The 15,193-nt window shown below is 41.1% G+C and overlaps 1 protein-coding gene across 6 annotated transcripts in view; it reads left to right on the forward strand.

The window, feature by feature from the left end:
• Nucleotides 1–15,193, forward strand: part of frmpd3 (FERM and PDZ domain containing 3) — a 72,285-nt gene that overhangs the window by 40,582 nt on the left and 16,510 nt on the right. For 4 of the 6 annotated variants that reach the window (XM_031857615.1, XM_031857620.1, XM_031857617.1 and 1 more), the window contains 4 exons: nt 13,976–14,088; nt 14,249–14,403; nt 14,528–14,630; nt 14,923–14,968. In XM_031857615.1, coding sequence (XP_031713475.1) covers nt 14,048–14,088; nt 14,249–14,403; nt 14,528–14,630; nt 14,923–14,968 — 345 coding nt within the window. In that variant the 5' untranslated portion in view covers nt 13,976–14,047. Of the gene's footprint in view, nt 1–13,975; nt 14,089–14,248; nt 14,404–14,527; nt 14,631–14,922; nt 14,969–15,193 lie in introns of those variants that run through there. The other 2 variants (XM_031857618.1, XM_031857619.1) reach the window with 2 other exon arrangements.

Here is a 15,193-nt window from a genome sequence, read left to right on the forward strand (position 1 = left end):
GCAGCAGTCAAGCTCTTTTGGATATGTGCACCACAGCAGGCTACATATTCCTCTCTCCTCTCCTTCGCCCAGGGTGCATTAAATGGATTAAAGCACTAAGAGCAGCCAAGCATATGTTCATTTCCTCCACACAGAGTTAGAGCAGCAGACAGCATATTATGGAGTGTCACAAAGTCCCTCGACCATCTCGCCAGATCAAAGATGGAGGATTAAAATCTTTCGAGTAGATACAATCTTCTTCATTAAGCAGCTTTTATGCAGCACTGTGTGTTTGCTTTTTGCCCAACATAAGCATGAGTTACCACACTACTATGTGAGAAAAGATATGAGTAACAATGTATTCCAATATAGTGGCCAATAAATTGTGTTAAAAACAAAAAGATTATGTTTCTCTGGTCAGCTTTTGTTTTCATGGCATCATTTAAAGTTGAGCATCAGTTAGAAACAAAGAGTAGGCTTAAATTGTGTATGTCAAATGAGTAATTCTGCTCAGTGAATCACATATAATATGCAAAACTGAGAATCTGTAATGACAATACTGGTCTCTATGGGTAATACTCTCCTACAATCATCAGCACGCTTTCGCCCACTGGAAGTTTGCATAAGTGTACCTGGCCAATCAGGACTATCAAATACATTAGGACCCAGAGTATATAAAGCAGCTCACACTGCTGTCTGCTCTCCTACACCCTCTTCAGCGAGTGGCATAGGAGCGAAGGGCCCCCCTTGGTAGGGGGCTCCGCCTGTTCTTATAGAACTACACAGGCTGTGCCCTCTACTGGATTCTATGGGTACAGTTGGAGGAGCCCGATGGATGCACGCCCTGCTGTGATATAACATCGACCCAACAACACTGATCCTGACTGACTAGAGGTTAGGGATGGGGGGGTTGATACAGAGCTGTCATGACTCGCAGGTGAACTGAAATATGGCATTTGAATTTGTGACTTTGTTTAAGAAAGATGTGGTTTTTTTGACAGACTGTAGCAATACATTAGAAATCCTCAAAGAGAACACATGCTACACAATTGCTGCACAGTGGTGGACTTTGGTCCAAGCTGAGGCATGGGAAGAGTGTGGCCTGGCTGAACCCAAGCAGGCAGGCAGCAGGGGCATGGCCGCCCAGCAGGCCAGATAATTACACACCCTGATGAAACTGCCACTTGGTATTCTCTGCACACCCACTAAAACATAGCAGCACTGGACAATACAGAGAGAGACGGAGAAAAAGAATGGGAGGGAGAGCTGCTACAGAAGCTCCCAGACCAGCCTGAACCAGACAGCAGGGAGGCTGGGTTACAAAATCAACCGGTCGCCTTGGTCTGAACCTGAGCCGCTCTGACAAACAAAACCAACCTGCTATGCTAAAGGACCAAATATTACAGTTTACTTTGATGTATGATCTTCACAATGAGAGGAAACACCTTGTCATGTCAATAAACACGAGCACTCTCCTCGCCGAAAGCTGAAGGGGAAAAGCAGTTTTGACAAAGAGAGAAGACGCACCTCAGTGAGTAATGTGATAGTGGGGCAGAGCAGAGAGGTCGGGGTGGACATTATGGTTGATGAAGTGTTTGAACACCTTCTGTCCTTCAGTATTACATGTGAACAAGAGATATGGGCAGAGCTGTGGTACTAACTGTTATTACAGAGAAGCTTATTAATATTCCCTCTTCAGCTCCTTATGTTGCTGTTAAATACACTAAGGAGGAACATTGACATGGGAACATAATTTTCTGTGCAGTTCAGCACAATGCATGAATTAATATTACAGACAGAGAGTTTGGGGAAATGTGTCCCGAGTCAGAGTATTTGTTTACAATGTGTGAAATGCAGAGCTGAATATTAGCCTGAAGCACAAATATAGAAAGTGGGGAGGGCGGTTTGTTGGTAGTCACACAAGGGTGGCGTTGGGAGGGGCGTGAGGGTGATATCTCATCGGTGGCAGCAATAGGAGGAGGAAGGGGGAGGCAGCCATGCTGTATTTCGAAGAGAATGAGAGTCACTCTATGTCGTTCCGCTGTCGGGCGAGCTGCTGAGAGCTGTGTGCTTCACTGAAGGGTGACAGCAGAGAGACAGAGCTGCACTGCTGCATGTCACAGACACTCTGCCTCTCAGTTTTCAGCTGTGGGCAGCTGGCTGGTGTAACCGGCTGCTTGACCTGAGTGGCTAATCATGTCATTTTCACTATGTAAGTGAAAGCTATAGCCAACTGTTTGCTAATGGTCTCATTTATAAAAACCCTTTGCACAAAAAATATGGAGCGGGCTGGAATTAATTTAGTAAAGGTCAGTTGTATTAGCCTTTGGTGGTAGCTCGGCCACACTGCCAACACTTAAAACATCTATTTTATTTACAGTATCTATACTAATTGAAAGGTTAGGTCAGGTAAATAGAAAGAAATAGATCAGGAATGAAAGTTGAATATAGGCACACAATCTGAACAGTGCCGAATCCCATCAGAGCACAGGCTGGTTGGTAGACTTTGGGGAGAGAATATTGCTACGCAGTCCTGACTTTCTCCTTTCAGCTCCTGACTGATGAATCAAATGTAGTCAAGTGGAACCTCCCCAGCCTGAACATAGATTCAAAATAACCAGCCAGGGAAACTGCATCTCCTTGCTATCTAAGGAGGATTATTCAACTATGACGGCTGATTTTTTTTTTTCCTGTTCTGCCATTTCACTTGTGAAATATTCCTCATTGCTTATTCCTCCTCTCCATATTTCATTTTACATATTTCTGTTTTACTGCCCTGTGGCTTAACCTTTAAGAAACCACGGAGACACAGTTGTCACTTTCAGAAATGTGTTCCATGTGGTCCATTTAGATTGTTTTATATCCCCTATAATGTTCCTTTAAAGAAAAATGGGTTTGGGTTGTTATGGGTTTTAAACTACTTCTCTATTGCTGCTCTATTTTTCACCTCCACCGCACTCTATTTCAAAAGTAAGCAAACACATTCAAGTATACGCACACACACACACACACAAAGAGAAGTGTTGGTGTTAAGATCTATAACATAAAGGGTTAATAATATATACATACATACTCCTTTTCATTTCAGTTTAATCCATAGTCATTGGGCAAAGTAGTAAACATCTGACTCAGCATATCCCACAGGGTGACTGAAAAATGGTTCTCGATGTCTGCCTCTCATTTATACTGAATGTATAATTTACCTTCAGCAGACCAACGGGCGTGCTGTTTCATGGATGGGTAAAGTGGACCCAAATGGACAGTTAAGAAGATTGCCTCTGTGGCATTAGCCCAATCCCAATGCTATGGAGATGTATAGCTCTGCAATTGGCTTGCTTCCCCCTCCCTCAGTTTAAAATCCTATTCTCCCTGCTGGAATTTAGATGCAGCTCATAGTGGACAGCGATTACGGCATTATGCAACATTTCAAAGAAATGTCAAATAGTGAAAAACTTGCAAAAGTAAATGGCGTATTCTGGAGCAGTGCAGGGGACTGACTATTCTGTAGTTATGAAGGCAATGCAGAGGAATAATAACAAGACACCGTTTTGGCTTTCATCAGACAACACCGTCATGTTGGCCTTAATATTCATTTTCTCTACAGGGGTGCCGCCGTCTCTGGACAGCATTAAAGTCTGCCCGTTGCTCTCTATAAATATTTTCTTTATGGCCTGGGGGAAGTGAGGGAAAGTGGTAACAAGCTATTACATGGATGAGCTGCATTACTTAACCTCATCCGCCTTTTATCAACGAAGAGTCTGCTCAGTGACCTGCGTTGACCATCAGAGCAGAACATCTGTTTGGCTAACCTCCTTCACCCATCGTTCCTCAGTGACAACATGCTGATCTATCACAGCTCGCTGTCCCTTCTCTCCATATCTGTCTGTCTGTTCGTCTGTATGCCAGAGAGAAAGCTGGGCTATTGAACTCTGGCAGAAAACGTTTCGTCACATTGCGACAAGGTCTGTGCTGAATTTTGAGGCCCCACTGTAGAAGTTAATGGCACAGCTTGGTCGAATTGAATTAGGTTCTGAATGTAGACTGAATGTAAAGCATATCACTTGAGGCAGGACTCAACACTCCCAATAAGCTCAGGGGCTGTGCCTAAGATCAACAACAGCTGGTTTACTGGCATTGTGTATCTATAGGGACTAGTACTGTGGAAGTTTGCAATTATTTGATAATTATTAATCTGTTAATTAGTTTCTTAAATAACATTAATAATTTGGTCATGAATATAGTGAAAATTGCTCATCACAATTTCCCAGAGCTCTAAGAGACCTATTATTAACCCGCCAACAGTCCAGAAACCCAACGATTTTCAGTTTATAATAATATAAAACAGAATTTATCTGCAAATATGTTGTTGGATACGGTGTTTACAAAATGGCAAACCATGAATGGAGTATCAAAGAGCTCAGGTGACACTTCTTATTACTTGTTTTAGCCAAATATCGGTCTAGAAAGCACAAATATATTCACTTTACCATCATACATGAAAAGCATCAAAACCTCATGCTGAATAAGCTGGTCTAGTTGTTTTAGCCCTACAGGACCCACAACAAAACAAAGTATGCCATTTCAGAATCACATGACAATTATTTTAAAACAAGAGTAGGTACACAGCAGGTAAAAGGTAATATAAGAGACTCAGACAGCAGACTGACAAACAGAGCAGGGTGGTGGTGCTGTCACCTTTGGTTCCTTCAGAGCACCTGGCACCAGCATATGGCTACACTTTAGCAGAGGGGTTGTGGGGTTAAGTTGGTCTGAAGACCTATTCATTTCCATGTTGTGGTGAAGGACATGTGGTGCATGATCAAATAAATAATGTAGAAGTGAGTCAGAGGAGCAGCTAAGCTCAAGACCAACAGGTCAGCCAAGTTTGGTCAAGTGGAACCAAGGAAGATTTCAAACATGTGGCCAAGCAGATGTTGCAATTTTCAACATATTTTTATATCAGGATGTGCCTGTTGGAGACTTTTTTTCCCCTCAGTGAGAATAACACGGTACAAACTTGTGAGCTCAAGAGCTGGTCCGACAAAGTTTTTGGGTTCATTCAGTGCTTGTAGATCTAGGTGAAGCTGAAATCATGCAGATATGTACCCCTTTAGATCAAAAGTAAAAATAAAACATGTCGAAATAAAGACAAAAAGGAAAGTTCTCTGGCATTCGTCACAAAAAAGGACTCGAGAGATTTAAGCACTCTCTATTGGTACATGTGAATAAATCACTGATGTGGAACATTCCTAGATACTGTTTATACTGTTCAGATAACGCTGTAGGACATAGCATGATAAAGCCTGTCCGCCATCATTCATCTTCATTTGTCTTGGTCGAGGTGCTAACGAAAACAGAGTGACTCAGAGAGGAGAGAGAGAGAGAGAGAGAGAGAGAGATTTGAAGGGAGTTCAGTTCAGCTGAACAAAGCTTCCACTGAGAGTTTTCCACGTTTGCATTCGTTGCGTAATGGAATTTGCAGAGGAAAGTGAAATTATGGGCTGTATCCTCCTCAAGGTTGTGAACTCCATTGTGTAGAATACACATCGACTTCAAATTGTATTCACTTTCTCAGATCCTCAGATCCAGAAGACAATAACACCTTGTAGAGACACACAATAAACAAAACACATGGGGGGGGAAAGCCCATATAACACTTTTGTGATTGCATTCTCTTTAGTTAAATTTGCTAGTATATGAACTTTTCACAAGATGTTCATCGTCCTTTGATTGCTTTCTTTCAGTGACTCAGACAGTCTTGACTGGGGTTTCAGCCCAGATGGGTATTATAGTCCGCTTTGGTCATTTCAACAATAAATGGTTGAGTGGGAGTTCTGAAGAACCCAACGAAGAAAATGGTGCTAGTGAAGCAGTGTCTTGTTGCCAGTTTATATAATCAAACCTATTTTTCAGATCCTATAGAACAGTGGCTCCCAAACCTTTTTGTCTAATGTACATGCACTGCCCTGTCAGATGAGCTCAGATACCCCTTTACCAGCATAACCTGGCATGTTCAAATATGTTGATTTAAAATTGTTGACTATAAATGAAAACCATTCATGCATCACAGCAAATATTGTAGACATTTTTCAGATATTCACAATTGCGCAACTACACAGCACATACTGTAAGAAGGCATGGCCTATGATTCCGTAAACACCTATTTTTCTGAGACATAAAGCATAAAGCACACATCTGACATAACAACCTTTCTCCATGAATTCATAACCTAATTATTAACTTTTACAAACCTTTAGGCTTGCTGGCCCAGCATTGGACATTGCAAATAAAGAAAGGGGCTAAATGTTTGACAAGACAAGACAGGTAAAGAGCTCAACAACTCAGTCAATTGGAAAAATTCAGTGGACATTTTCCACATAAATTACACCCTGAAGAGCTGATGCTCTCCCTCTCTTTGCTGTATCAATCGCCGCTCAAGCTGTTGCTTTTACCCACAGCCACAATCCATTTTCAAATAGGCAGTCAGCTTTGGCTGTTAGAGGAGAGAGACCAGGTGGTGACAGACGGATAGGCAAACAGTGACAATGGGGAACAGGGAGATTAACAGAGAGAAAAAAAGCGAAACAGTATAGGTGGGCAACAAAGCTCAGAAAGTTAAAGTGAGGAACAAGTCAGAAGCATTGACTAAATGGATGCTATCTGGCTCTAGCAGGGAAGTCAATTGTGTAAAGAAAGGAAAAGATGCAGCCACGCTGGCAGGCAGGCCAGCAGCTGAACACAGCCAGAGACAGACAGAGGAATGGGTCCTGCAGCAACACAAATCTTTTTGTCTGGATCTGTATTTCACACGATAGAAATGACAATTGTGTGGAGCAAGCAGGCAGCCAGCATGTCAATTGAGGCTTACGGAGGTGAGAGAGAGTTTTTATTGTTTACCTGGTAGTAGGGATAAGAGGGGTTGGCTGGAGAAGTCTACCTGGAAGAGAGAAAAAAAAGATTGGGGAAAGAAGATTAGATGTGAGATGCATTGAGGAAAGAGTGACTGTCAATGTGAATTACAAAACGTGTCTGTGTGTATGCATGTGTGTGACAGGGTATATGATTGAGAGACTTAATAAAACTGCATAATGGTGAACTACAGAAGAGGAGGGATTTGCAAAAAAGACGGTAATGTGAAATGCTTCCAATTTTAGGACTAAAGGCCTACATTGATTGATCCAATTCTGCAGATTCTGTAAAATACACAATGAGACGTTTATCGGCAAAGAAGTTCAGGACTGCCCTTCATGTCAGCCTTCACTTTCCCCTCAGAGTGAGTTGGTTGTGTTGTCCTGCCTGATTTCTGTGGGATTGGCCGGGAACGCCTGCAGTGACAGAAAAGATTGGGCTCATTGCCGATGGCTTCGTTCGCTCTCTCGGCGCAAAGGCCTGTCTGTCACCGCAAGTCACAAATCCCTTCAAATAACAGCACAGATATTTAGGTTTCATCACAGCAATTGTAAACAGATTGGAGACAGTAGTGACCATGTTGCCAGAATGACTTTAATGTTTCCAGCTTCCTAGAGCCCAGACATGTGACGGGCAGAGTATCTTAGTCCAGGAAGGCTCATTTCACAGTACACTGGGGAGATGATTGTGTCGCCTCTTTCATAATCCTAAAAGGATTTCTGCAGATTCAAGGATTTGCTACATTTGATACGAAATGGTGGCAGCCTGTGCTCTAGGCTGACAGAGGATTTCTCAGTGATTGAATGGGAAGTATACGTGTGCATTGTGAAACCTTACTTCCTATACATATGTATGTAAAATTAGATATAGCAGTAATTGAAACTGAAAGATCTACCATCTTTATGCTGCATTATCTTTTCTCCTGTTTGTGGTCCAAAATATCTTCAGCTATGGTTAAGATGTGTATTGTCACGAAGATTGAGGCTTTAAGAAGTTGCTTGTATTGCAGTTTTCTCTCATCCTCTGCAAGAAAGTACATTTGTCACTGACTGACACACATCAGCTATTCAACACTGCTATTAGCGTGATCGACTTCTTATGTGTATTTGATTGAATCGTCTGAATCAGGAGCTAAATACATACAGTACATATGTAGCTTGAGCATTGGGGAAAATATTGATTGATTTGGACAATTCCGGTGTCAGTGCATTGTGATACTGAGAATTGTAAATGTACTGATATACGTATATGGATATACAGTATGCCTAATGTCCTCTTTTACTGTCTGACTATACTCCAGCCTGGGTAATTCATCACTAACCCCTTGACCCTGCTCAAGCACCAGAGAAAATAGAATTCCTCTCATTGAGTGCAGTCCCTAATCACATTTTAAAAAAAAGCATAGATATCCTGAGACAAGTCAAAGAGTCTACAGCTATGCTAGCAGCTCTGTGAGGCTGAACTAGGGCTCAGCAGTGATTTTAACTCAATGCTATCATTAGCATGCTAACACGCTGATGCTTTGCAAGTATGTTATCATTGTTGAGTGTGTTGCTTCTTTGCAGTACACATGTAGCTGAGGCTGATGGGAACACCATTAGTTTTGCAGATATTTGGTCATAAATCAAAGTATTGGAAAATGGTTGCTTTTGAACAGCTGATGGTACTAGAGGTAAAGTCAGGGGATCACCAACATTATTAGGAGTCATTGTCTGGGGACCATGAATGTCAAACGTTCATCCAATAGCTAACTAGAGATTTCTGCGGTGTAGTGACCAACAGAATGACATTGCCATCGATAGAGCCACATGTCAATACAACTTTGTAAGCTGAGTACCGTTGACCATAACTAGCCTATAAAGATTACTGACATTACTGCTGCTATTCATAGCTTCATGATCAAAAGTATTATAAGTCCACTCAGAGCAGTTTGTAATACGGTAACACCACCAGCACTGACCAACAGAGCAGTAAACAACTATGGTAGCACACAATCCTCATAAGGAAAAAACAATATTAGATTGAATTGACAAAATGCCAGCGCTGTTGGTAATGCATTCTTATGTTCATGAATTATTTAGTCAGCTAGAGGACATAAGCTCAGCCTGTTCATCTGTCTGACCATCATAAATAATCACTGAGATAGCGCTCACCTATTGTCTGGCTTCTCAAGGCAATGATCCAATAATATGTCACTTCAATTTCCAATTAGTGCTACACAACTCCCAAGTTTCTGCAGTTAATTCCATCTCTGATTCAAATTACAATTTATAATTCAGTCATTTAACAGACGCAGTTAATCAGAGAGCTTTACAATTAGTGCAACAGTAAAATAAGTGAAAATTCCTCAAGCATCAACAGGGTAAGTAGCCAGATAATTCATGTGGAAGTGCTATGCTAATTGCCACTAGAATGGACTCTTTAATTCCTATTAAACGATAATTAAGAATCTAGATTCGAGACGCAGAATACTAAAGGCTAAGCCGCAACCCTTGCGATTGGGAATATGCTAAAATAATTAAGTCTGAATAATGTTGCACGAACAGAAATAATGTTACATTATTTTATCTTAAATGCATAAATCAATGTTGTTAAATCAAAGCTCAAGGTCCTCCATATGAGTATGCCTGTTGACAGGTTCATTAAATAGGCTATATATACACTATTCCTAATATTTTCACGCAATATTCCTAATTATTGCATTTAATCAAATATATAAAAAAAAAAAAGAATACCGTGTATTTGTTGAATTGTGACCTCTTACAGTAGTTCCAAGAAAAGAAGGGGGAAAAGTATCAAAACAACTTAATATCTCATCACAATTCTCCCTGTTACTGTTAATAGGATCAATATCCATTTAAACAAAACCTGTCACCCCTAAATATTTCAGTTTATTTTGGACCCATTTTAAGTTCCTTTTAGATTTTTTTAATACGTGATATTGGCGGCCTAACTACCATTGCTTCTGGTTTACCCATATTGAGTTTGTAGTCAGACACTGAGCTATCTTGTTTTAGCTCATCCATGACTACCTCCAGCAATTGTGATATATTAGCTAGGTAAAGGATCAGGTCATCCACATACACTGCTTAATTGTGCTCTTCTTGTCCCACTACAAATCCCTGAACTTTAGAGCTGTGTCTTATTTTCTCTACAAATGTTTCTATTGCCAAAATAAAAATTGGAAACCAAATTATCATTGAAATTTAATATTTGGCACACCTCAAATATGAAAGACCAGTAGACCCTATCAAATGCCTTTTCTGCATCCAAAATAAGAATAAGCATTTGTTATTTAGTCCTTAAAGAGTTTTCTATCATACTCAAGGTTCTTCTGACATTATCCCGCAGAGTTCTATAAGAAACAAAACCTGACTGATCCGTGTTTTTAATATTAGGAATAATGTTTTTAGTCTATTTGAAAGAATTGAGGCAAGTAATTTAGGGACTACATTTAATAAACATATTGGGCAATATTAAGCACAATCTCTTAATACGTTACCTTCTTTATGAATTAATGTGATATTTGCAGAATCCTATGTATCTGCATATTTTGTATTCTCCAGAGCCCAATTAAAAGTGTTGCATAGCAGAGATGTTAGTAAAAGTAAACTAGTTTTATATCTTGTCTTCGCAAATTTCAGGTATTTGTTTGTCTGATCCCTTTTTATGTTTATCTTGAAGTCTTATCAGTTTACTTTCCAAGTTATTGCTTTCATTTTCTCTTTGCTTTGTCTTAAATGAAGATAAAGCTATTATCTGCCCTCTAATGACTGCTTTAACTCCCTAGCAAACCATCAAAGGGGAGACTTCTACATTATTAATCTCAATATATTGTTCTATTATTTTTGCTATTTTATTTGTTAAAAAGAGGGTTGTTTGGTTTTCAGATTGACTTACATTTTTCAATTGCCAATTTTAGCTCCACAGATATTATGGCATGCTCTGCTATCTATTGCCAATAGCGCATTGTTTTACTTTTCTAACTCTGCAGAGCCCATCCAGTTTATGCTCTTCACAAAAATACAACTCAATCCCACAGAAACATTTAAAATATTTTTGAATGGGCTTAACTTGTGTAATTACATGTAATAAAGAACATTGGGCCATTGGTTATTCTTTCTTTTGCAGCCTGCCTATTCTGGAAGATGTTTTTCTATTGTTTCTGATCCCAAGTACATGTCTCATATGCACCAGGTCATCTGGGAGCTGTTTCCTGCCTGTAGCACAGCCACTTCAGCCACTATGGACAAAGCCTTAGGAAAAGTAACAATGAATGTTAAGTTGAGAGAAATAAAGAGACAGAAAGAGTAATAAGAAAAAGGGGAAGGAAGAAAAGAGAGAAGAACGGGGCAGTTAAGTTTGGTATTTGTACAGCTGGTGTTTTCTAATTATTAACTAATTGCATAAATTAAAAAAGCAACAACTTGCTTTATACTGCTTTTTTCAAGTTATATACAGGTAACCATTTTAGCTACATTCAGTGAAAACCAATAAATAAAAAGTATTTATGAAGCTTATCATAGTTATCTCTCTGTGTTTCGTAAATATTAGCAATTCTGTATAAACACAAATCAAAGCCTCCAGCATGACCTAAGAGTTGCATCAACATCTCTCTGAGTACATGATAAACCTTATATTTTCAAACATTTTATTGGATTGTATGCAGTGCAGATGTACCCAATAAACTGGAAGCTGGTTATATAAGTGTATAAAGACTGACTAAGTGGTTGGTTAATTGAACGAATTTAACGCTGGATCAACCTACGTCTCTTATTTCTGAACACCCGATCACACTGGAATTGAAAATATTCAGCAATGCTGCTGAATGAAATGCAGCGTCCCTACAAGCTCATGATAACCCTGTTAGAATGCAGGCCTGGGAGGATAACAAGTAAAAGGTTATTCTTCCCAGATCCCGAGGCCCTGTGAGCTGCTGCTGCAGACTGGGACACTGGAGCAGAGCATGGTGTGTGATGCCCTGACCTCTGGTGCCCGAGGAAATGTTGGCATCTGGCCACAGTGGCTGAAGGGTGATCGAACAGCGTCTGGCTAGTCCCCTCTCTCTCCCTAGTAGCAGCCACATCACTATTCTCATCCACCCACCATCCCTCCGTCCAACTGAGCTTCAACAAGCTACCGAGAGGCGTAGCTATAGCAACGGGCAGGCCTTCGGGGATCATTTCTTGACAGAATTCCTCGGTGTCCTGTCTCAGTAAAAGGTCTGTCCCTCTGCTGAATGGCTGTTTATCTTTGCAGACATGTAAGCTCAGTGTCCCCCGCCGGCTGCCTTCATCGCCCTCCCTTCTGTTCGGCTCTTCCTCACCACTTATTTTGAATGCCAAAACTCATCTCTAAATTAAGTGAAGAAAAGCTGTAAATTCTGTGCGTCCTCCACAAAGCCACAGGAGAAAAACACACAGAGGACATATTCCTCTGTTACTGATTCAATAACAGTTTTGTATGCTTGTGTAACGATCATGATGGTGGTACTTCATCATTTCCAGCTGTATGTCAGTGTCCCTATTTGAGCTTGATATGTACAAAAATATCCAATGACTTTCAGAATACAACAACGGCTCTATGAATAAACGACACGGTATTAGTGCAGGCTATTCACAACAAGGATATTTATAAAGTCTCCTTGAGGAGGTCAAATCTTGGCGACTCTGCACATGAGAAGAGATGCTGAGGAGTTACTGACGTTCATAATTACACACACCTGATGAACGGCTAGTCACTGGCCCCTCCTTGAAGATCCAACAGAATGGGTGTCCTTTCAGTAACAGGAGAGGGAGACAGATGGTGGAAAGACAAAGACATTAGCAGGACAGAAAAAAGGAGAACAAATGGGGAGGGATGTGCACTGTCAGAACCATTGGGAGAATTTAAGGTGAAAATAATCATTCTCAATCAAAAACATCTAAACCTTTTTAGAGGCAAAACCAGCTGGCGATGCGTCGTTTGTCACCGCTGTGCACCTTCGATACAGACAGATGATCTTTTGTAAGTCAGCTGAAAATTAATACAGAATTTCGTATTCAAATTGAGTCTTTTTGAGTGATTAGCATAATTGAAATTCAAAGCAAACATAATGTAATAGATTTTTTTTTTGTCAAGGACTGAGCTCAATATGAAGCCTATCTGCGATGCGTCAACCCTCATCTGATACCATGATACAAGGTAGAGATCAGTAATGCATCGCTGGAATTGTAAATGAGCTCCCCCATAAGCCACTGTTATCAGAAACAGCAAGTGACAAGAATATGAATCTGAACTATTGACTAATGTGACTCAGCCTCCTGTTACTGGCAGTTTGTTCTCTGCCTGTGGCACTCAGAAAGATATTTGCTCTCCACAGTGTATCCCTGCATAATAATCAACACTACTGCCGTGGCTTTATCCGTGTCTCTGTTGTAGCTCATCTGCACCATTAACATCACAATCGGCGACTCATCTTTAGTCAGCGATGGTCAGAGTCCTAGATCACAGATACGAGCACAACTATCTGGCTCTCTTTCCATCACACAATCATTTCCATCCATTTTTCTGCAACAAACAGAAACCCACGTGTCACACACACACTAACACACAGCCTTTTAGTAATCTTGCTCTCACTACCTCCCACACAGGCATCTGTAAAAGAGCATGTGTGGTTCACAGAAGCAGCATTGTCCACACTGGGAGAGGTTGGCAGTTTCAGAGACTTCAATGTCTTAAATACTCTATGTCTGAATGTTATAGGTCCTTGATAATTGCAGTTTCTCAGAAAGGCAGTCCTCAAATGTCAGATGCTTTTAGCAACACAATTACCTACAATTTTACTTCCATCTTGTGCATTTTCACTGCAATGCAGAACCTTACGAGGAGCCTAATGCATCTTGTTGACATTTGACAATGTCAAAGATTGTAATCTTTAATGTTACACTTTTTCACCTTCACATCTATCATTTTATTTTTCTGTGCAGCCAAGATGAGGTCAGGAAAACTGTGGTGACAACACAGAAAATGCTTCAAAAGAGTAACATACTGCGGAGAAAGCAGGGTATGTTATTCCTGAGATTGTCTCCTCCTGTCTGTTGTGCAGGTGAATGATTGCGAAAGAGATAGCGGCCTTTGCAGTGCGACCCTGTCCCATGCTGCTCCCTCCTCTCAGGGGATGGCAAAGGTCCAGGATGGACACACGAACGCATGTGACAGGTACGCTGTGCTACACATGACCTTGACACTTTTTCTCTGAACAAAGACAATAGTCACAGAAATTTTCACATAAAGTTTTATCTTGTGTTATTCCTCATATTAAAAAAGCATGTCCACATTCATTTCTCTTTATTTATGAATGCGCGTGTGTACTCTGCAGCTTTGCAATGTTAGAGGAGAGCCAAGATGGTATGGACAGTGGTACCCTAAGTGCTGCCTCAGCTCGACAGGTCACCATCCAGCGCCACCCGACTCAAGGCTTCGGCTTCGTTGCGGGCAGCCAGAGGCCTGTCATTGTACGCTCCGTCTCTGCTGGTTAGTGTGTGTGTGTGTGTGTGTGTTTGTGTGAGAAAAAGATCCTATGATGACTCAAATTAAAACTTTCCTTTTTACTGTATGTTTATGACTTTGTATGAGTTGTGCCCAATCTCATCTGCAGACGGCCCCTCCTTTGGCAAGCTTCTTCCTGGAGACCAGATCTTGGCCATTAACGAGGAGACGGTGAGCGACGCGCCCCGAGAGAGAGTCATAGACCTTGTAAGGTAACATCCTTTACTGTCCCAGGAGGGAGGGAGGGAGGGCGAGGAGGAGGGTACGGGCCAGGGGACCAGCAACACGGGCAAGTTGAAGTAAAGTGCACATGAGTGAAGAGGGTGGATCAAAAGGAGCAAACTGTTTCTTATTGCTGGTGATGCGTTACATCAACACAAACCTGTGGATGAGACAGTCCTTTTGCAGCTGAAGGGCAGCGAGGATATGGCAGATATAAACCGGAATACCATTCTGTCTGTGACGTTATCTTATCCCACTCCACTCTCTTTTGTCTTTCCATAGACGCTGCAAAGACACTATAGTTCTCACTGTGCTGCAGCCCCATCAGGTAGTATGATGGGAAACTCACTCTCTTTCATGTTCCACTCACTTCAGATTTCTCTTCCTCTTCATCAGTCATTTCCTGTCTCTCTGAATCATAAAGAAACACTGTACTGTATTCTGTTCCAACAGTGCACACTAATGCAGTGCACACATACATTAGTCTTCAAGGCCATGCCTTCAACTAGAGTACCTTCTTTTTCTGGTAATCCCTTTAAAAACAGCTTCATGC

Source organism: Anarrhichthys ocellatus, unplaced genomic scaffold (assembly GCF_004355925.1).
Source record: "Anarrhichthys ocellatus isolate YVR2014 unplaced genomic scaffold, GSC_Weel_1.0 scaffold19, whole genome shotgun sequence".
Lineage (NCBI taxonomy): Eukaryota > Metazoa > Chordata > Actinopteri > Perciformes > Anarhichadidae > Anarrhichthys > Anarrhichthys ocellatus.